The sequence below is a fragment of the Aplysia californica genome, unplaced genomic scaffold, assembly GCF_000002075.1.
Source record: "Aplysia californica isolate F4 #8 unplaced genomic scaffold, AplCal3.0 scaffold00118, whole genome shotgun sequence".
Lineage (NCBI taxonomy): Eukaryota > Metazoa > Mollusca > Gastropoda > Aplysiida > Aplysiidae > Aplysia > Aplysia californica.
Window position 1 is genome coordinate 396,984 of NW_004797388.1, and position 21,839 is coordinate 418,822.

The 21,839-nt window shown below is 42.8% G+C and overlaps 1 protein-coding gene across 2 annotated transcripts in view; it reads left to right on the plus strand.

Moving 5' to 3' along the window:
* Nucleotides 1–21,839, plus strand: part of LOC101862262 — a 48,061-nt gene that overhangs the window by 1,597 nt on the left and 24,625 nt on the right. For both annotated transcript variants that reach the window (XM_013081152.2, XM_005095963.3), the window contains exons 2-4: nucleotides 3,627–5,459; nucleotides 7,165–7,259; nucleotides 9,601–11,481. In XM_013081152.2, the coding sequence (XP_012936606.1) occupies nucleotides 3,657–5,459; nucleotides 7,165–7,259; nucleotides 9,601–11,481 (3,779 nt within the window). In that variant the 5' untranslated portion in view covers nucleotides 3,627–3,656. The remainder of the gene's footprint in view (nucleotides 1–3,626; nucleotides 5,460–7,164; nucleotides 7,260–9,600; nucleotides 11,482–21,839) is intronic.

A 21,839-nucleotide genomic window follows, 5' to 3' on the forward strand; every position in this document is an offset into this window, starting at 1 on the left:
ATTGAAGATTAGCAGATCACCTGCCAGAACTAGGCCTAGCTAGATCTTGTTCTATCTATTATTTTTGTGACTCTAGCAGGGGGGGCGAACTCCCGTACACCCTCCTTTTTGTTGGCATTTTATTTCCGTATCTACAACCCTCCGTGCCCCCCCCCCCCTTTTCTGTTAAGTGTTCTAACACTCTAACATCACCCAGCACGCCCTAGGACTTGGGCTACCTGAGTAGATCTAGATCCAGTGGTGGTCTGCTAATGTTCAAAGAGGCCCAAATTTGTCCCTTAATTATGACTTGTTGCTTTTGTAGTTTTTTATGTAGTGATGAAGCATGCACATTCTGGTTTTGTCCCCAAGAGGAGCTCTTCACAAAGTATTAATTAGCCTTAGTATAGCCTCTATACTTTTCCTTACCAATTTAGGCCTGGTTAAAGTTCAATAGTGGCTTTCCTTGGTCTGGGATAAAATTTTTAAAATTTTTTAATTTATAGGCTCCGGAAAAGAAGAAAAAAAACCCTTCCGGGACCGGGATTCGATGCCACGCTTGGAAGCACTGAATATTAAACTTACAGAACGTAGACAGCTTGTATACGTTCTCTAGGTCTAACTTAAAGTTAAAGTCATTAAGTGTAATTTGGTCACAACATCTCTGTACTTCTTCTGTTCTGTTAGGGATATTTCTAACTTGCCCACTTCCTTGTACTGCTGAATAAGTAGGTTTGTTGCTTGTTTATAAATTACTTAAGACTCGCCATCTTTGTCAAGCATTACTGGTGCATCCCTGTTTAGGTTTTCTCCATTTAATGATCTTACATGCTCCACAGTTTGTCTCCTTGTCTGTGTAAGTTTAAGGAGCTTGTCTTTTCATGCCAACTTTTCCAAAGGGCAGAATTAGTTGCCTTCTTAAATTCCGCAACAGCTTTCTTTAGCTGAATGTTTTTTTCTGTTGTTGGTAGATTTTCAACTGCTTCTCTTGCTGTGGTGACTTTGTCATATTAAGCATTTTGAGCTCTTCGGACCAATTTGGAACATAGTCCCCTATACCCAGCCAGCATGAAAACGGCGGCCAGAAATCTACTCGATGTAGGACAACGATAATGTCCGACCTAGGCCAGCTATTGCCCGCTGCAGGCGGCTGGAACTCATTTGCTCCTGCTTTTGCACATCGGCCCTGAGTTGGCCACTCCGTAGCGTGTAGTGTCAGCCCGAGGGTGGCAGCCGACCTATCCATTATATGCCAATGGCGACCCTATATTCTGTTTCATATCGGGTCTACGTCGGCCAAGCCGTCACGAATTGTAGGCCTCAGGACGGCGACTGACCTATTCATTATATGCCGATGGCGACCCTATGTCGAACCGCCGGATTTTTATCACCATTCCCTTCCCCCTCCATCCCTCCCTCTCCCTCCCTCCCCCCTCCGAAATTGACATAGCAACAGGATAATATAAAAAGAGATAGAAGCAAAAGTTTTGTGAAGAAAATCAGATTAAGTACGGTATGGTATTTGGAAGAAAAGAAAAGCTTAGAAAAGGAGGAACACATACAAGTGACAAAACTGTATAGAACTACATTGTAAATTACTATTAATAGGTTTATTTGCAAAGCATGAGCTCCTCTAGGGATGGACTCTTTTGCCGTTTGCAGTATGGCCTATGTGAACACCCTCGCACTTCTGTTGGTGTTTGAGATTTTGGCACAAATTTTGGTGGTATATACATCTATAAGAGATGCAAATTTGGTCCAGTCTGCCTTCTTGTAGTTCCATCTGGGCAAGGTGCTAGTTGATATGGTGTGGGGAGAGACTTGACTGGTGATTAAGATGGGCTTGTGGTCACTAGTTGCAAGTTGTTCCATGACTTGTTTTGTTGATCCTCTGCTGATGTTGTTGCTGGCAAATGACAGGTCTGGGTGAGACGTGGTTTTCTAGGCTCTGGAGAAGAAAGTGGGGGGATCATCTGGTTTGTTGAGCAGGTGTAGTTTGGTGAAAGCTTGCCAATTTTCTATTTCCTCTCCTTTGGCACCCAGGTCTCTGTGTCCCCAGCTTGGAGAATGACTGTTGAAGTCACCAAGTACTAAGCAGTCTTCTGCTGGAATGTCCATCACATGAAGAGTGAGAGCTTTATCAGGAGGTGCATAGCAGTTGTAGACTTTTACAATCCGGCCTGGGAGTTTGAGCTCGACTCCTATGATTTCTGACTCACCAGTATCTTGCACCCTGATTTCTTGCACTGGGATGAGTAGATTATTGTTAATCCTAATAGTGGGTGCCCACTAGCATGATCGGGTTGGGTCAGGTCGATTTGATAGTCGGGGCTAGCCAAATTGAGGGCGCAAAGCGGCCATCGTGGCACAAACCGATTGAATTGGTCGGTGACCTGCAAAAACAAACGCGTTTATTTTCAGGCCTGCGAGTCATGCGATAGGGTGGTTACCAGCCAATCACAACAAGGCTGAGTCACGTGTCCATGTTGACATTCAAAATCTGACAGCGCCCTCTTTGAAAAAGTGCGGACTTTGCGAGCAGAGTTACCCTAATTGTGTGAAAAACGGTAAAAGTGAAACCAACAAACTGCTATTCCTATTCTTCTTCTGGAGAAACGAAAGAAAACTTCAAAACAAAGACTGCAGCACCATCTGAATTAATGTGCGGACTGCCGCAATCCGCAGACACTTTTTTGGCTGAGTGAACTATCTTGTTATGAACGATCTTTGATAATAGGAAGTTATTGATGTAACTATTGTAACCCATGTTTATGGGATTCCAGGCTGCCGCAGCACTGCAACGGGGAACTGCAGAAAGGAGCCCTGGAAGCCATTGAGGTTAAAGGTTTCTCTACTTTAACTTCCAAGTCATCTCGTACTATCGCAGCGAGGTTGTAGTGTGCACTGAAACCACCAGAAAACGACCTGACCCAACCCGACCCGACCCGATCCGCTCGTGCTAGTGGGCACCCCCTATAAACTATCAAGCAGAAGCTCATTCAAACATTGAAAATCTTTTAGTATAGCAATAATGCCATATGTCTGTTGACAGGGTTTTATTTTTATATTGATGTTGGTATTGCTTTATTGCTCAGTAAAATTTATGTTTGTTCATAAAACTTGTGTCATTGTAATTAATTACATCATCGGACCAAGGGAGCTTGAACATCTATAATAAAATGTGATTTTAGATTTCATTTCTTTGTGTTAATTATGAATTATCTTTTGTCAAGAGTGACTTTATCAAAATCGATTTCATCACCAGAAACCATTACGGTAGTGCAGCAAAATTATAACAATCTGAGAACTGGTTTGTTATAACTTCTAAGGATATAACTTTTCCACCCCACAGGCTCCGTCATGTAAAAAGACTGAGGAAAAGCTAGATCTATCGACTTAATTGATGGTGGTTTAAGATTAGACTGATCATTCACATCTGCCCCTGCTTGGTTAAGCTGGCTCTAGATATTATACTGTTTTGCAGACCTTGTGCAACTGTTTCTGTAACAATAAAACTTGTTTTGTTTTTTCAGCTGAAGAAAAGTATTATCATCCTGTATGGGCAATGTGGAGTTGAAATAAATAATGTTATGAGCTGATCTTACAGTTGGCTTGAGATTATATCTTTTGCTTTGTTTGTTTTTCAGAGTTTGTGTAGGCTACACATTTTCACTGCAATGGAGACTTCAGACTTACCAAGTCAAGTCAATGAAGATGGATGTGATCCACCATCCAGTGTGGAGGAGGTCAGGAAGAAACGTTTAGCATATTTTAGTGCTAATAGAACTTCCACTGACGAAAAGAAGGAATGTACATATGAGCCGGAGGAACAAGTTTGGACAGCTGGACAAGCCAGTACTGTATTTTCGAAGAAGACATCTGTCCCAGTTCCCCCAGGTAATGACAGTGGAAACCCGGAACAAAAGCAGTACAATGCCACGGAAAGTCATTTGATCACTTCCAAAAACTCTCAGCTTTTGATACCTAAGCATTCATCTAATTATGCATCTCAGTCGCATTACTATAATGGCGGCAATGCGTTTGCTAGCAATACTCAAGCGACAAAAGTTCACGACTCAATAAGCTATCCACAGCCTCATCAAAGTTTTGAACCAAACATGAGACCTGATGGTCATAGGTACCCGTTGGGCATGAACCAGTTAAGTATAGACCGATCTGAAGAGTATGATAGAATTTCGGTTTTCAATAGTGTGGCTGACTATAATGAGCTGGGTTTATCGACCCATCGCCCGGAGTCAACTGGAGGGATGAGTGATCGGAGTATCAGCAGAGAGTTTTACAAGTCATATGAACAGGGACGAACAGCTGAGGATGTCTTTGGTGGTAAAAGTGCAGCGGAAATGCGGGCAGCACTTGGAGACAGGGGTTTCGAGGAGCTCATGTTGAAGGTGAACCAGAATCTCGGCGTGTTACAGAGAGGCCGCATGGCTGTCCATCGAGCACACGAATTGAAAACCAGTGGTGACCAGACAGAGTTGAAAGGTCAAGGAGAATTACCTTCTAGATCATCTTCTGTTGACAGTATGGAAAAAAGACAGAGAATGCCAACTGCTCTTTCTCCGAGGCATAGAATTCATTCATCGAATAGTCAGAATTCACTGAGGGCCTCAACAGTCACTCGTAATATAAACCAGTTGAAGGATGGAGAGAAAGAGGTGCTGACACTAGTGAGAAACTATGACCAGGTGACTGTGCCAAGGAATACGAAGAATACTTACTCTGCAGATGAAATCTATCGTGAGGCTTTCGGGACACATCCTGACTTGTCATCCTCTCTGGACAGCAGACCTGCGTACATGAGTGCTTACCACCAAGCTTGGGGTCCTCCATGGGCTGATCGCAATACCAATTCAGGAGCCCAGAGCGATCGATCAAACCCACCACTTTCACCAAAGCGAAGACTTTCCCATGACAGTGTGCCTGTAGGATCTCAGCCAGGTTTTTCCCCCTACCATCCGTATCATCAAGGTCCTTTTTCTTACCCACCGCCCCCTGTGCATCATCCGCCATCTTACGAATCTCATTTTGCAAACGGAATTCCTCCGCCAAGCCCGACTCAGGCTGTGCCAGCATCACCGTACAGCCCACACGATGGAGCTTTCTATTTTTCTCACCAGCATTCTTACAGAAGCCCAGCTAGCGGGCAACACCCCCATCATACTATGGAACCTCAACAGTTTTACTCAGCAGCGATCTCAAACCAGTCTTTCATGCCCCCAAGCCCAAGTGCTGCCCCACCTTCCTCCGTACCACCTTTTTTTTACCCACCACACCAGATGAGTAACCCACAGGTCCTCAAGTTCCCGACCAATGGGGTGCCTCTTCACCTGCCCCCTCCGCCAATCCCTCACCCTTACAAGCATCAGGGTAATGTGTCTCAGTACAGTCTTCCTCATCAGTTTGCCCCGTCTTCTACCAGAAGGGGCAGCCTCACTCATTATGGGCAATCAGGATTTCAGGTAGGGTAAATGTTTTTGTTAGTCCTCATTCCCGGCAAGCCGCTACCAGATAAAGAGTTAATAAGTTGTGTCTTGCATGCTTTTTAAAATCCGTGAATGCCATGGTTTTATCAGTTGATGTTCCACAAGCCCAAATCAGGATTCATTTTTTGCAGTATGGTTGGGGGAAAACTAGCCAAAATTTTCTGGTATACGTGAGTCTAATCAAAACAGTTCCCCCCACCAGGGCAGTGCTACTGACTGAAGTTGTCTTTAGGCCATTCCCAAGGGAAATATTAACATGTTCTTATACACAGTAGAATTGTAAATGGGCTCTCTTATCAATGTCATGCTCATACTGTGCTGGAACGACATAAGGGGAACTGCTGCTTTTTCTTTCCTCAACATTACTATCGTTAATATTTCTTTACTTCTATTGTATGTTTGTCACTCTCTTGTGAACTGCTATTTCAAGGGTGCCTTCATAGTCGAAGCAGACAGACTTTGTGCTGTTTTGACTAGAGAGGTGAGCAGAGCAAGCCTGATTCCCTGTTTGGACTTTTCTGTTGATATCCACCCCATGGCACTCTTATGACCTTATGCAGTTGCAAGCGCCGTAAAACCGTACTAAAATTACTAACCAGGACTGTTGGCATGTCATTGTTTGGAAATATTTTTTAGTGTAGTCTTTTAATTTTGTGGACAGGCTATGGATTTTGAAGGCAGTTTGGCAGTCTCCCTGGACTCAAATCCACATTCAATACAGACTGATAGGTACCTTGAATGACAGTATGTAAATTCTTTAAAAAATCAACACTTCTTCTCATTTTGCGCGCCCAGACACACACACAATAAGTTTTGAAATAGAATTAATTTTACTGGTAGCACGCTTCGCCCGGTAACTACTTGTACCTGGGTAATGTTGGGTTATTTTCCCCCCTTTCTTTGTCTTTTTACCTCCTAATTTTTTTTCTCCAAAATTGACTCTGAATCTACATGAAATGTTAAAATTAAGGTAGGCGGCCCTGGTAGGGTGATGTAGAATAATTGAAGACAGGCAGTGTGGTGCTAGATTAGGATGTATGGTGTCTGAATTATGTTCATGTGTGTGTAGCTGTGTGGTGGTTTGAAATTGAAAGTATTGATTAGAAAGTGATTACACAAGAGGGGTGGGTCACGAGTGGCATGCTCTGTTCGGTATTGATACATCGCTTCATCTTGATCATGATTTGACGTAATACAAGATCAATTTTTTGAAAACATGATGCTCATCTGCATCACTTTCTTCCTTTTTCCTGCTTCTACATTCAACAAGGTGCACCCACTAGCTATCCTTCTGTCCTTTTATCTTTACTAGGTACTTTTCATGATGGCAGTGATTTATTTTCCTACCATTATACTTATATGCTGCCACAGTTATTTACCTTGTTCTACTTCAAATCAGTTATCTCTTACTTTACATTATCATGGTTTACGCAAATTGGGGATGTGTCGAACACATTTGTCAACCCCTGACTTGTTCGACAACTCCATGCTTGACTATGTACTGTATGTACATATATACAGAGGGGGGGCGGGAGAGAGAGAGAGAGAGAGAGAGAGATTAATTATAATGAAAATGTCGTTCTTTTCACAGCTCCTGTAGATGGGTATGATAAATAAATTGTATATTTGAAATTCTGAGTTGTCCTCCTGAAACGTCTGTTCATTACAATTTTTGCCCCAGGGTCAAGAAGGTCCTGTGTCAGGTTTCCTCAAGGTGCCCCACCCTCCACCAAATCCCCCGGCTCTCAAGGGCAAAGAGGAGCTGTCGGAGCACAGGTATGTTCCTAAGTGGCCATAGTGGGCTGTTTTATGTTAGTGTTTTTACGCCTGCATTGACACAGTTTAGATTGTTTAGGAGGTGAGCTTCCATTATGGGCTGAGAGGGATACAACATCCCTTCAGAAAGACGGAAATACTCGATAAAAAGTCTCCCCTCTCGGGATTCGAACGTGGGTCTTACCTGCGTGTAACAGAGAAGGGCCTAACTGCTGCACCATAACAGCCGGTTTAAGCATAAAGATGCCATTTTTCTGGAAGTTTGACTTGTTCCAGCTATTACTTTCTTTCTTTTAAACCATTTTTTAACGATTCCCTCACTCCCCCCCCCCCCTTCTCCCTTTTAAGGTGTCAGTACTTGATGGAATTGCCTCTTCTAATCATGTATAGAGTCATTCATAACAGCTCCCCACCCTCTCTCACACACATACACATACACACACACTTACATGCACAGAGAGAGAGAGAGAGAGGACGGGAGAGAGAGATGGATAGAGACAAAGAAAGAGAGATGCATGTACACTCTCAACTAAATTAGTTAAGGAATAACAAGTGTAGCTTATCTATTGTCCAGCAACGTTGTTAGAGGAAACATATCTGTAAGTGAGTTGCACACATGACTGTGATCAAGCCCACAATTTTGATTTGTCTCTGACTTGTTGTCTTCCTTTTTTTAGTCTCACAAGTTGGCCAAGTGCTCTGCTATACTTTTAAATGTGCTGTTTGTAGCTTGTTCACTTTCGTCTGACCACGGTTAAAACAAGATATAAAGACATCGCTCTGTTTAATAATCTTCTCGGATCTTTGCATACAGATTTAAAAGTTGGATGACCAACAGAAGCCCATTTATAAAAATCACTGCAAACTAAAGTTCTGACACATTTTTTTGGGGGGGGCCTAAAATGGGTAAAAAAAAAATAATAGGGGATTTACAGCATACACCAAACACATTTAAAAACTTGACATATTTTCCTCAACATCACACTCTTGCATATGACTATGAAACGGGATTCAAGAGACGGGGTGAGTAATTTTCAAGATTCACTTGGAGCATGTGGAGACATCTACACAGCCATGGGGTGAAATCTTCAAGCTTACACTGAAATGAGGGGGCAGGGCGGTGTCGCTGTTTCAAAATGAGTATGCTGTTTCAAAATGAGTAATTTGTTGGCAAGGTTACTGCCAGTCATTTATTTTAGCTCAGTATGCGTCCAAAGAGCAGTTTTTAATATAGGAACCAAAAAGGAAAAATTTTTATGTCTGGATCAAGATTTAAAAAAAAAAATGTTTGTTATGTCATTGGCCTACAGAAGTGCCATGTAAAGTTTCGTGGGCATAGTAAGTTAAAAAATTATTAGTTAGAATTTATTTTAACGCTGTCAGATGGAAGTGAACAAGCATAGAAAGTTGTTTTTATTAATATGGTCAAAAGACGAAATATTGGATGTTCTTTTGAATGGAAGGGCAGGTGGTTGGAGTACACCTAAGGAAGGCCCTATTTCTTCTCTGTGTCTCTATTGTTTCTGTCCGTTTCTCTTATTGTTAATAATGATTATAATTGATTGCACTTGTTTAATGCTCTGTCCTATAAAAGTTAAAGCTCTGAGCGCTTCACATCAATGGCATGATTACTGACAGTAAAACTTCATACGTGGGTGGTTGGCGGGTGCTCTGGTGCGGTTTGCTTATTCTTTCCTATCAAACATTTATCGTCCCTGATTTCCCTTTCTTCTTATTTATTTTTGCTACTCTCTTGCAACTCCTCCAATCTTCTGGCGCTTATATGACCTTATGTAGTTGCGAGCGCCGTAAAACCTCTACTAAAACTTTTTAAAAAACATACACACTAGAAAAATAATTTATTTTAAACAAGAAAGCCAATTCAACCACATATGGATAATGGAAGAACTTTCTCAGCCGTACATTAATTATATACGCTTAAGGACAGTAGCGAAAACAAAATACATCTGCGCCTGCTAACACACCCCAGCTAAGACAAACAAATGTTTCCTTGAACTAAGTGGCAGTTATTGTGTTGATGTGCTTCTATTTAATCTAACAAACGAAATAGAACAAATTCTGTCAGAGACAGAAATGGTCCTGTTGGAATATTTTAAGAACTCAACCTAGTTGGTGGTTGGCAGGTGATCTGGTGTGGTTGCTCCTTCTTTCTTATAAAACATATATCATCCTTATTTCTCCTCCTTTTTTTTTGTTTGTTACTCTCTCTCTTATAACACTTCTAATGTTCGGCTCTTATTTGACCTTATTGTACTACAAGGGCTGTAAAACGCTAACTAAAACATAAAAATGAACTTAACCTATTCATTTATTCCAACAGACGGACAGCATCATCCGGGCATCACATAGTCCCACAGTCAGGAGGAGAAGAGGCCAACAGCTACAACCTACAGCGATACTTCTCTTCCCTTGAACTCTACGACAGAGCAGCGACAGATCCCTCCCCAGCTCCATTGCCGAACACCAGTCGCAGCGTGGAGGGCGACTACTGTAAAACTGAGAATGATGACGACGACACTCAGTCAGCGTTCACCAGTGTGACAGGAGTCACCACTGCATCTAAGGCAGGAGGGGTCACTCAAAGACTGCTGGATCTCGGCATGGATCTGGATCACCTCCGTCATCTCAGAGTGGTGGATAAGAAAGCGGATCAGGAGCTGGAAGACTTGAAGTTCGAGAGGCTTTCAAAGGGCATTCGATATTGCCCCGAGTGTGGTGCTTCCAACAAAGCGTATATGGACTGGTGTACCGAGTGTGGGGAAGTGATAATTGGTGTGGAACCAACCCTTCCTCTCAGCAAAAAGAAGCAGATAGAGGAAAAGGAAAGGAGAAGGAAAAGCAGCTCAAATAAAATAGTTGCTGGTCAGAATCAGTCCAAACTTTCAAATGGAAATGGGAGCAGTCAAAAGATTGAGGAGGTAGAAGGTGCTGTTACAAGTTCAGGATATTTTCCTAAAGATTCCCCAGAATCGGGCCGGGGTCTCTCTTTGTCCAGTTCACCCGTGCGGTACAGGAGGGAACAAGAAGAGGTTGGAGAGCCGAAAGACAGTGGGAGAGCCTCTAGTGGTGATATGAGAGAGAGGGCTGTCCATTCTCAGTCGGATGGAGAACTCCCTGAGAATGGAGACTGTGAAGGGATAGAACAAGAGAACGCCAGAGAGGCCGATAAAATGAATGAGGATTTCTACGACCAAATTTCAGACCCAGTGCTGAAGGAGTTTATAATTTCGTACAGAAACAGGCAGAATTCAAAGGATGTGTCAGACAACGGGGGTGTTGCCTCATTTTCGTACAATGCTGAAAGGACAAGTCCGACAAAGGCAAAGTATCAGTCTGCCCATCTTAAGAATGAGAAAAAGTCTCAGTCTGAGTGGCCTTCTTCTACTTCAAACATTGATTGGGAAGCTTCGAACAGTGTAACCAAAAAGGATGTAAGTGGTAACAAGAGCATGGCTGAAAATGTGAGGCTACCAGCAGAAAACAGTATTGCGTGTCCTAATGGAGAAGTGGAGATTCAAGAAAAAGAGTCTTTGCCTTCCAAAAAAGTTTCAAAGAAAGGCAGTGGCAAGAAGAAAAAGCGTAAAGGAGTTATGATGGACGTTGAGATCTTTGGTTACGAGGAGACTCGTTTGAGTCGCGACTCCACGAGAGGACATAATTTGGTGCCGTTACTGAATCTTGCTTGTTCAAGTGATGAAAGTGATGATGATGATGACGACGATGATGATGATGAAGAGTCATCTGAGGATAATGACGACCACAACAATAAAGATGAGAGCAGTGGAGATAATATTCTAGTGAACGGTGTCCAAAATGATTTCTCTGTGCTAAACGAAGAGGAAGAAGATGAAGAGAATGACTTTAGCACTGCGTCGTCATCTCAAGGTCTTTCAGGATCTCAGACCAAATCCCAGAGCAGTAAGTCGACAAAAGCTAAGGTCAAAGTTCCAAACAGGTCCATGGATAGCCCCCAGACAAACAGTAGGAACCGAGGTGGCTCGGCTGGTAAGACAGGGGCTGCTCCGATCTCATCAAGCACACCCGCCAGAAGCGCTGGCCAGCCCCCTAACATGCGGGCGAGCTGGGACCAAGGCAGCCAGAGAGCCAGGGGTGGGCGGGGCGTGCCGGCCAACTACCAGCGCCACTGGGCACGTTCCAGTGTTGCTTGGAGTTCCTATAACCCACGGGAGCTCAGCACAAGGTCAGTTTGCACCTTTGTCCTTCCAGCGTATGCTTTAAGTCTGCCTGTCTGTCTTTCATTCTCTCTTTCTATCTCTCTCTCTCTCTCTCTCTCTCACACACACACACACACATACACACACAAACACACACAGCACAAACATTGAAACAAACACACACACGCTCACACATACACTCACCCACATACGCACACGAAGACGCACACAAACACACACACACGTGGGTGGTTGGCAGGTTAGCTCTTTCTAACCAATCAAACAACTATTGCCTTTATCTCCCCTCCTTCGTATTTGTGTTTGTTACTCCTTTGTAATGTATCTTGTCAAATCTTCGACACTTATATGATGACTAAGACCTTATTGTGTTGAAAGTTCCGTAAAACACTTTATAAAACAACACAAACACACACACACACACGCGCGCGCACACACACACACACACACACACACACACACACACACACACACACACACACACTCATGGTTGTCTCAGTTACCTTCTCCCAAGAGGGGTTATAGTTACAGTAGTTAAAGGATGATCGATACAGGGAGTTAATCCAAATTTTAAAAATTTATTCTCCTTCGTTGATCCAAACGTTTTGAAACAGGATTCTCGATTTGACTAAGATCATTGGTCGACTTGTCTTGTCTCGAAGATGTAGATACTGCTATTCAGAAATTACTGTTTGTACTATTAAATTTTTCCAAAAATTGTAAATTTCAACCTTAAAGTAAAACCAGGTCGTGCTGTGAGTTAACGTGAAAACAACTAACTCGTGTCCTGCACGTTCATATGACCTTAGTTGCGAGCGCCTAATAATAATAAATAGAATTTGTATAGCGCATATCCCCACTCAAAAGCAAGCTCTATGCGCTTTACACTATATTATTACCCCAGCAGACCACAGAACACTAAGAAACATTCTCAGCCTCCCCTTTTATCTCAGATGAAGCTCCGTCTTGGTTTTGTTTGTGTATTCCAGAGTGGCTCACACCATCAGCGATAGGCTGATAGGGTTTTTCCGATTTGTTGCCATCCGGGGATGCGGGTGGTTGGAGGGCGCCATTGGTTGATATGTCCTACTTCTTTATTTTCTCTCTATTGTTTCTGTCAGTCTGTCTTAAACTTTTTCCCAAGAGTTAATGATCGTTACTGTGTCGATATATATGCTTTTATATACTCGAACAAACAAACGAACAAAGTGTAGAAGGGGGTGGTCCTCGGTTGACACATTTAATTCACGCCCGTCGGGATAACGGATGTGGGCATAAGTCAGACTAGCGTCAAGAAGCTCAATTTTCTTGACAAGCCGGCTTGCATTGTTTGCACGTATGAATCTCCGAAGCCGGTCCATGACGGATGAGATTTGCCATAGGTGGATTTCCGGGGAAAAAGAAGAACTGTTCGTGGGGAGTTGCGTTGGGCGAAGCGCACAGTCATTCTTTTTTTTTTAAAATAAGTTTTACGGAGCTCGCAACTGCATAAGGCCATATTTGCGCGCGGGACACGTTTAAGATTTTTAGGTGGTGGGAAATTTTATTTTTTTGCCCAGATAGCGGCCGAAGCCTACTATTCGATTTTGAACCACCAATGGATCTTTCACGTATGCAACTTGCACACGGGACCTCCGAGATTTTTCGCCCTTGTCCGAGAAGGCTATGTGTAGATCTTTCCTACCAGAAGATCAGGAGTGTGACTGAAAGACAGCAGTAAGAAGAAGCCGAGGAGTAGCAGTGGAAAGCCTGAAGAAAGAGCCAGGAGCCCAGAGGACGGGCACAGTAATTCGAGCCCACAGAATGCAAGGCCTTGGGAAATTGCCCTATGAACCCCCTACTTTTAAAAGCCAGTCGCACGGCTTTGAAAAAGGTCCCTTTGAACTTTTCGAAGCGCGAGTTCCGAGTGGGAGGCCGAGGGGTGCTGTTGCTGGATGTTCTATGTCTTTACAGAGTAGGTACTCCCGGGGTCCTTAAATTCCGAGAGTGGATGGTTGGCGGGTGCTCTGGTGTGGTTTGCTTCTTCTTTCCTGTCAAACATCTATCGTCTTTATCTCCCCTCCTTTTTTTGTGTTTACTACTCTCTTGTAACACCTCTAGTCTTCGGCAGTTATATGACCTTATTGTGTTGCAAGTGCCGTAAAACACTTACTAAATAAAATAATTCCGGAGGAACGAAAGCCGCGCCCTTGTCAGAGTGGACATAGCCGAGCATACCTCACAGAAAAGTAATAGAGTCAATACCCTTCTTAATGACTCTGCGTTTGTGTTTGACGCAGCAAACGCAGAAGGGAATCTTTAGTACATGTATTCATCAACATTTGTTAGCATACAGGGATTTTACTCCTAGTCATTTTTGGGCCCTTATAATTGGTACACAATTCTTTCCATTGTTTGCGTCGCTTTCACAAGCTTTTGGTCATGAACCTTGTACATGTATAGGTTTAGCTTGAGCTGAGTACAAACCTCGTATGAAGATTATGTACTACGGACATTCTCCGTTGAAAACGGGAGGCACTTTCTGCCCCTACCCCCTCATCTCCTTTGCCTCCTCCTCTGTGTTTAACACCTGACGTCGGCACCTTCCCAGTACCGGTACTGGAGTCCTGGTGCCGGTACTGACACCGCCTGCGGTAGTACCGGGAGTTCCGTTACTGGGTACCGGTACCTGCCCAGCCCTACTGGACATGAAGGCGACTGAAAGACCTCCTTGGTTGACGGTTGCAGATTTTTTGTGAAGTCTGATGCGTCATATTCAATGACGAATAGTTCATGTTCAACTGATTCTGGGGTTGCCTTTCTAGGTCTAAGTTGTAGTAATTTTTGTAGTAATTAGAGTTGTAGTACATGTAATTGGATCACTGCTGTAGTGCCTATACTCCCTGGTAGCCCTAGGTGCTTCACTATTTCAAAAAAAGATCTACACAAACGATTCGTGCATTCTGGTCCATTCAACGTACAACAATCTTTTCAAACACATATTATATTATTTAGAATTATATACCCGCAATATGACAAAAAGACATACACAAAAATACAATCACAGTAGCTACTGATCACGCTTGTTAGAAGAAGAATCAAACTGAGTAGTAACATGAAATGAAATTAAAATGTGTTCTTAGACCAGATTTAAATGCAGTAGGTGCCCCCCTTTAATGCAGTGGGAGGGAATTCTACGCTGAGGGGGGCAGCTGTTGAAAAAGCCCTGTCTGCATTTTTAAAATTTGTGTAATTTATAACTAAGCACAGTCTAAAGTTGTTTCTTATTACTGGAACAGAAATTACGAACAAGTGAGCTACAAACACCACATTATAATGCCCAAGTTGGGTCTACGAAAATCTTTGGGTTTCTCCAGAAGAGACGAAGATATTATAACAAGTGAGCTACAAACACCACATTATAATGCCCAAGTTGGGTCTACGAAAATCTTTGGGTTTCTCCAGAAGAGACGAAGATATTATAACAAAATGATGTATTGGATATGTATACCTCCCTGACACATAAGTAGCCCCTGCAGGGAGGTGAAATACCAATATGTGTCAGATGCGATATCGACCTTACAATCGAGCATATCTTAATATATGTAGAATGTCCAGGCTTTGGAGAGACCCAAAGAAAATGTTATTACTGTGAACTACTGTTATTGTACAAATGAATTTTTACTTTATATTATATACTTCTAAATTCTTCAACATTTGCGTCTGTGGTGTAGCGGTTTGCCACTTCGCTGTCACACGCAGGAGACCCGAGTTCAATTCCAGGGTGAGAAGAAAAATTTTGTCGACTCAAGTATCTCGGTCTTTCTGCTGGGATGCTGTATTCTTCTCAGCCTGGGTTGACCCCAAAGCCCGCCTTTCTACATGATCTAAATTATGTTGATGGGGGAGTAAAAACGCCTACATAAAAGTAATTACTTTTTAAAAATTGTCCCGACTTTGAACAGTAAAATCTACCCATTCTACGGACTAACGGGAAAACAACCAACTTGGGGGTCTCGCTCTCATTTGACCTCATGTAGCTTCGAGGGACGTAAAATCCGTCATCATCATCAAATGCCAGATCTGCGGCAGACAGCGGCGATCATGGTTCTCTATTCATTGCTTTGCTCGGATGCTGTTTAAAAAAGCTACGTTACTCTGATCTTTCCCTGTTACGTAAAACCCTTACCGAACGAAATTTATGTTCGGGCGATTTCTTCTCCTTTTTTGTAGTAGAGGTTTTACTGCGCTCGCAGCTGCATAAGGTCATATGAGCGTTAGGGGTGGATGTCAACAGAGAAGTCCTTACAGTAGGGAATCAGGCTTACTCTGCTCACCTCTCTAGCTTCAACAGCACAAAGTCTGCTTCGACTATCAAGGCACCCCGAAAATAGCGGGTCACAAGAGTGTGACAAACATTTAAAAGAAGTAGAGGAAAATGACGATAGTAAGGATTAGGAAAGAAAAAGCAGCAGTTTCCTGTTGTAGTTCAGGCACAGTTATGAGCCTGACATTGTTGAATCAGCCTATAAATTTACAATTCTACTGTGCATAATAACGAGAAATGTCCACCCTTTGGAAATGGCCTAAAGACACTCCGGGGGGTGGGAGTGGGGGGGATTTCTTTTCCGATGAATCTGTCTGAGCTGCCTGTGTGGATCAGGGCGGCGACTGGTTGGCCAGCCGCGGGGACCGGAGCTATCGCTAACATCAGACTGCCTGGCAACACCGTAGAGAAACGGTCTTTTTCACCACATCATAATATTATGCGTTGCATTGTCTGTCTCGAGCCGAGCATTGTTTCCTTCCACGTAAGCCTGACCACCCCTCCCCCCCCCCCCCTGAGAACCCCCCCCCCCCCCACTAAAAAACAACAACAAAAGAACACCAATGCAAAAAAGCCAAACGAACCACAAAAAACAAACAACAACAGCAACAAAAAACAAAACGGTTTCTGAGGAGATGAAAATGTTGGTAATGCTGGTTTGGACACTGCAGCCATTGTGGTATCTTCGTTGACTTCTGTAGTGTCTTTGGTGGGCTGGGCTACAGCAGCAATCACTGGACTAGCATAGATACTGAACGTTTTTTGTAGTTTTTTTTTAAACTTCAATCATAAAGTAAAACCAAACTATGCTGTGAACTAAAGTGAGGGGGCTCTCGTGGCCTTGAGGTTAATGTGTTCGCCTCTCATTCAATAGGTCCCGGGTTCGAATTCGGATAGTGACGGAAACATTTTTCCTCTAAAATTTGCTTCTTTCACGTCCGTTCCTGCTCTCTAACAGAGTTCTGTCGTCTGCTTTCGTATCCACTTTCCTCCCCCACCCCTCACCCCCTTTGCCCCCTCCTCTGGGCTCCTGACTCTTTCTGCAGCCTTTCTACTGCCTTTCCTTAGCTCTTTCTTACTGCTGTCTTCTGGTAGATAAAATCTACACCCAGCCTTCTCGGACAAGGGCGAAAAATCTCGGAGGTCCCGTGTGCAAGTTGCGCACGTTAAAGATTCCTTGGTGATTCAAAATTTGAAGAGTAGGCCTCGGCCGCCACCCAGGCAAAATTCAAAATTTCCTATCAATTGAAAATATTTGGTGTGTGCCGCGCTCTCTTATGGCCTTATGCAGTTGCGAGGGCCGTAAAACTCTCACTTTTTAAAAAAAAGTGAAAAGAAAGAATCAAGTGTGTCCCGCGCCCTCATGTGGCCTCGTGCAGTTGCGAGCGCCGTAAGACCCTTACCAAACGGAACGGAAAGCTTTCTGGGCACGATCCAAGAAACGTGCTTGGTCGATCGTAGTTTTCTGGAACAGGAATCTTTAGCGAGGTAAACGGGACGACGAAAGGTCATTAATGAAGGCGCCGCGAATCATTTGTATATGTCGTCTCTGTACTCATTTGCTGTGACAGCTTTGAAACCAGTCTCAGTGGGTGGTTGGCGAGTGCTCTGGTGTGGTTTGCTCCTTCTTTCCTATCAAACGGCTATCGTCCTGATCTCTCCTCCTTCTTTTTTGTGTTTGTTACTCTCTTGTAACACCTCTAATCTTCGGCACTTATATGACCTCATTGTGTTGCAAGTGCCGTAAAACTCTTACTAAAACCAGTCTCTGGTTTGGCGCCAAGGCCAAGTGGAAAAGTTTCAATGGATTCACCGGGTCTGTGAACTCTCTCGCTCGTGGAAACGAGGTGGTGGGCACAGATGTCAATCGGCGGTTTAAAATAAGTGTCGCTGAGAATTCCAACGGCTTTATCATACGACTGATCGTTTCCAGTTAGCTTAAACACTTCTCCAGCGGGTGGTTGGCGCGTGCTCTGGTGTGGTTTGCTCCTTCTTTCCTATCAAACATCCATGGTCCGTGTCTCTCCTCCTGTTTTGTGTGTTTGTTACTCTCTTGTGACACGTATAACTTCGGCCCTTGTATGATCTACTTGTGCTGCAAGTGTCGTTGAACGTTTACGGAAACAAAACAACCCCCCCAAAAAAAACAAAAAAACAACAAAATAAATAAATTAAATAAAATAAAATAAAGGCAACAAAATTTAATTCCTGATCTATGGTTCACGAGCTCAAGATATAAAACAAATTATATGTACTTACATGTGAAAGCTACGATTACCCTCTTTCTCTCCCCGGTTTGTACATCCAAGCACGACACTAGAGTGCACCATCGTTATTTCTACACAATTTTACTTTTACTCTACACATTATTATCTCATTAGATCTAGCATCCCCACGAAACAAGCCCCGCTTATATTTATATAATATAATATAATATAATCTATTAATATCTATTTGTGGTGGCCGAATTTTGCTATTCAAAAGACTTTTTAATGGCTGCATCGGTCAACATGCGGTTTTCGCCAAAAAAAATTCGTTAAGATTTTCCCCAGATCATGACGCCCTTGGTTTTTTCAGTTTTGAGACAGTTTTTCTGCAAAAAGCTTAATTTCTTTATTTCGCCGATCGCTTTTGTAGGCCGACGCTTCTGTCTCTGTAATTTTAGAAAATCCGGTGCGGAAGTGATATTTCGCGAGGGGCATTTTGTTTTGAGAGTATAGATCTAGACCTTCTAATGTTTTGCATGTGTCAAGATTTGTTTCCCCATTCCAGTAAAGTGTAAATATAGTAGGCCAATGACTTTCAGTTGATATTAAAGCACCGATCATTCCTTTCATCGAAAGGGGGCCCAGCTAGTATAATATAATATAATATGATATAATATAATATAATATAATATAATATAATATAATATAATATAATATAACATAATATAACATAATATAATATAATATAATGTGCCCCGTTGTACCGCCTACCTTGGGACGAGCATGAAGTTGGCGATACAGTGGGGCTGGCTGTAAACGAGGTTTTCATGTCCTCTATTACTTGTAATTAAATACACATTCGTTTACCAGTCACTAGATGAATTAATGAGTTATATCCCTTCAAACTGTCACTTAGACTTGAGCATGAGTCTTTACGAAGTGCCCCTCGGGCATTCGCCAGCCTGCAAGTTATTGGGCTGGTATAGACTGACGACGCCAAATATTTTGCAGGGGGAATGACGAGGCTCCTTAAAAGTGTCTCCCGGCGACTTAAAATTTAAAACCAATGTTTTATATTGACGAAGGCCTAAAAATAATAGAATTTTCATAATCAGCACGTCAAATTCAGTCGCCTTCACGCGGGGAGCGAAATTTGATGCTAAATTACGAAGTTATGTTTTATTTTAATTGTAGCCTACTCTTCTACATTACTCATTATTTTGTGTTCGCTTGCGACACACTAGGCTACATCCCTGTAGATCTATCCATATTTCCTGAAATATACAAGACAAGGGTGGGGATGTGGGATGGGCGGGGAAGGAGCAAATGCCTCGCTTGTAGTTGTAGAGACTTGTGTGAAAGACTGTCAAGCAGCCACCGAGTGGATGTGCCGTGCGCCGTGTGGAGCCTAATGTGAACTGTATATTTCTGGCTGTCGGTTCGCTGGCGGTACAACGGGGTAAATTTACATTTTTTTAAAAAATAAGGACCGTACAACCGAGACAGTTGGCGGATGCGGTGTAAAGGCGCAGATACTATGTTTATATGGCGGGGGGGGGGGGGGGTGTTCTTGTCGTATACTGGCTAAACCTGGCGGAAAGCGGGAATAGCGGTACAACGGGTGGGGGGGGGGTGTCAACGAGGTTTGACTGTAATAATAATTACGAGCTCTGGTAGCTGGTTCACTTTCGTCTGACCATGGTTGAAACGGGATTTTAAAAAATCGCTCCGTTTAATCTTTCCCGCGGGTCTTTGCATGCAGCTCTAAAGAAGCTACCAACAGAATCCAAAAGCCCCTTCATAAAAGTCACTGCAAACTAAGGATCCGACAATTTTTTTTTTATGTAAGCCTAAAGCGGGTCAGAAACTTAATAGTGAATTTACAGCATACACATAAAAGTTGACATATTTTCTCAGCGCCACTCTTTAACGTTTGCCTAAAATACCCAATGCACGCTCAAATCTTTTTGATGGTTTGATCAAATATGTTTGACACAATATTTTTGATAGGGTTTTGATCGTGTATGGGCGTGTTTGATGGTCAAAATAATTTGATGTCAAATATTTGACGGATCTGTTTTCAGTTGATATTTTTTTTGTCAAAACGTCAAACTATTTGATCGTGTTTGGGCTTCTTCAAATTTATTTGTGCTAACAATATTTTTTCAGTTGTTGCCGGATAGAAAAGACTTACTTTTTACATCATCATTACCCATTAAAGAATTTTAAAAACATTTTAGAGCTGACTGAAGTGTACCAGAGATTGCCTGGACTATATATTATGGAAAGTTAAAAGTAAAGAACACAGTGGCCGAAATATAAAAAAAAGCTGCCTATGACGCTCTGCTACTGATACAGGGAGTGGAATGCAGATGCCACAAAAGAAGAAATGAAAATGAAAATTAACTCAATGCGGACGAGTTTTCGAAGGGAATTGAAGAAATTGAATGATTCTCAAAAGTATGTTGCCGGTGCCGATGATATCTACGTGCCTTCGTTGTGTTTTTTATGCTCTTTTATTCCTGTTTATTGAAAGTATGTCAGCAAATTTTTGACGCTGCAAAAACCAATTTTCTTCGCAAGGCTAAAGCAAGAGTCAACGCTGTTGGTCCGTCCATTTTGAACTCTTGACACAAAATAATGTTTGACCCCCAAAAAAAAAAATTGAGGATGAAGGGCAAACGTCAAACTTTCAACAACAACAAAAATTAATTTAAAAATGTTTGACAAACTAATTTGAGCGTGCAGATCTAGGCCTAGGCCTCTGAGGCACTTGAGAAACACGATTCAAGAGACGAGGGGTGAGTATTTTTCGAGACTCACGTGGAGCACGTGGAGACGTCTAGACTGCCGGGGGATGAAATCGACAAGTTTACACTGACATGTAGGGGCAGGGCGGTGTCGCTCTCTCAAAATGAGCAATTTGTCCGCAAAGTTGCTGTTTATAGTTTTTTTTCGTCCAAGGAGCGGGTTTTAATTACAAGGCCCAAAAAGAAAAACTTTTTTATTACTGGGTCAAGTTTTTTTGAAAAAATATTTTTGTTTGCTCGCTGGCCAGCAGAAGTGCCATGCAAAGTTTCGTGGGCATAGGTAAATTCCTCAATGAGCTAGAATTTTTTTTAACGCGGTCAGACGAAAGTGAACAAACTATTATAATAGATCTAGAATCTATAACCTCTTTAGGCAAAATTAAGCAACAGCAAAAAAGTATAACTTGATCTAGATTCTAGTTGGAGCACAGTTAAACATAAATAATGTCTGGTGATAATACAATGTGAGCGAACACTGGAAACAGCACAGCTACACGACACACTGAGCGACGCTCACGAACGACGTGGCAGTTGGCAGACAAGGCAATAGAAGGTGAACAGGGGCGCAACAATAGAATTATCACCACATGTGGAACTTTTGTATGTGTGTGTGTGTGTGTGTGTGTGTGTGCGGGGGCGGGGGGGGGGGGGAGGGGATGTGTGCAAGATTTTCTTTCGCCAAGAAGAAATCTTATCAAAGTGTAGGGAATAAAGAAACACAGATCCTGATCTACACCCGTGTCTGCACGCACAGACACACACACACACACACACATACACACACACACACACACACACACACACACACACACACACACACACACACACACACACATGCTCGCTCTGACACACATGCTCGCTCTGACTCTGACACACACACGCTCTCTCTCTCACACACACACACACACACACACACAAACGTACGCACACACACACCACACAAACATGCTCACACATTAATCAGTGAAGCACTTTGTTGCAGTGTGTAATGTTTGTAGGAGTTGTGATAGCCTGTAAAGAAAAAACAGTTTGTGAAGCATGCT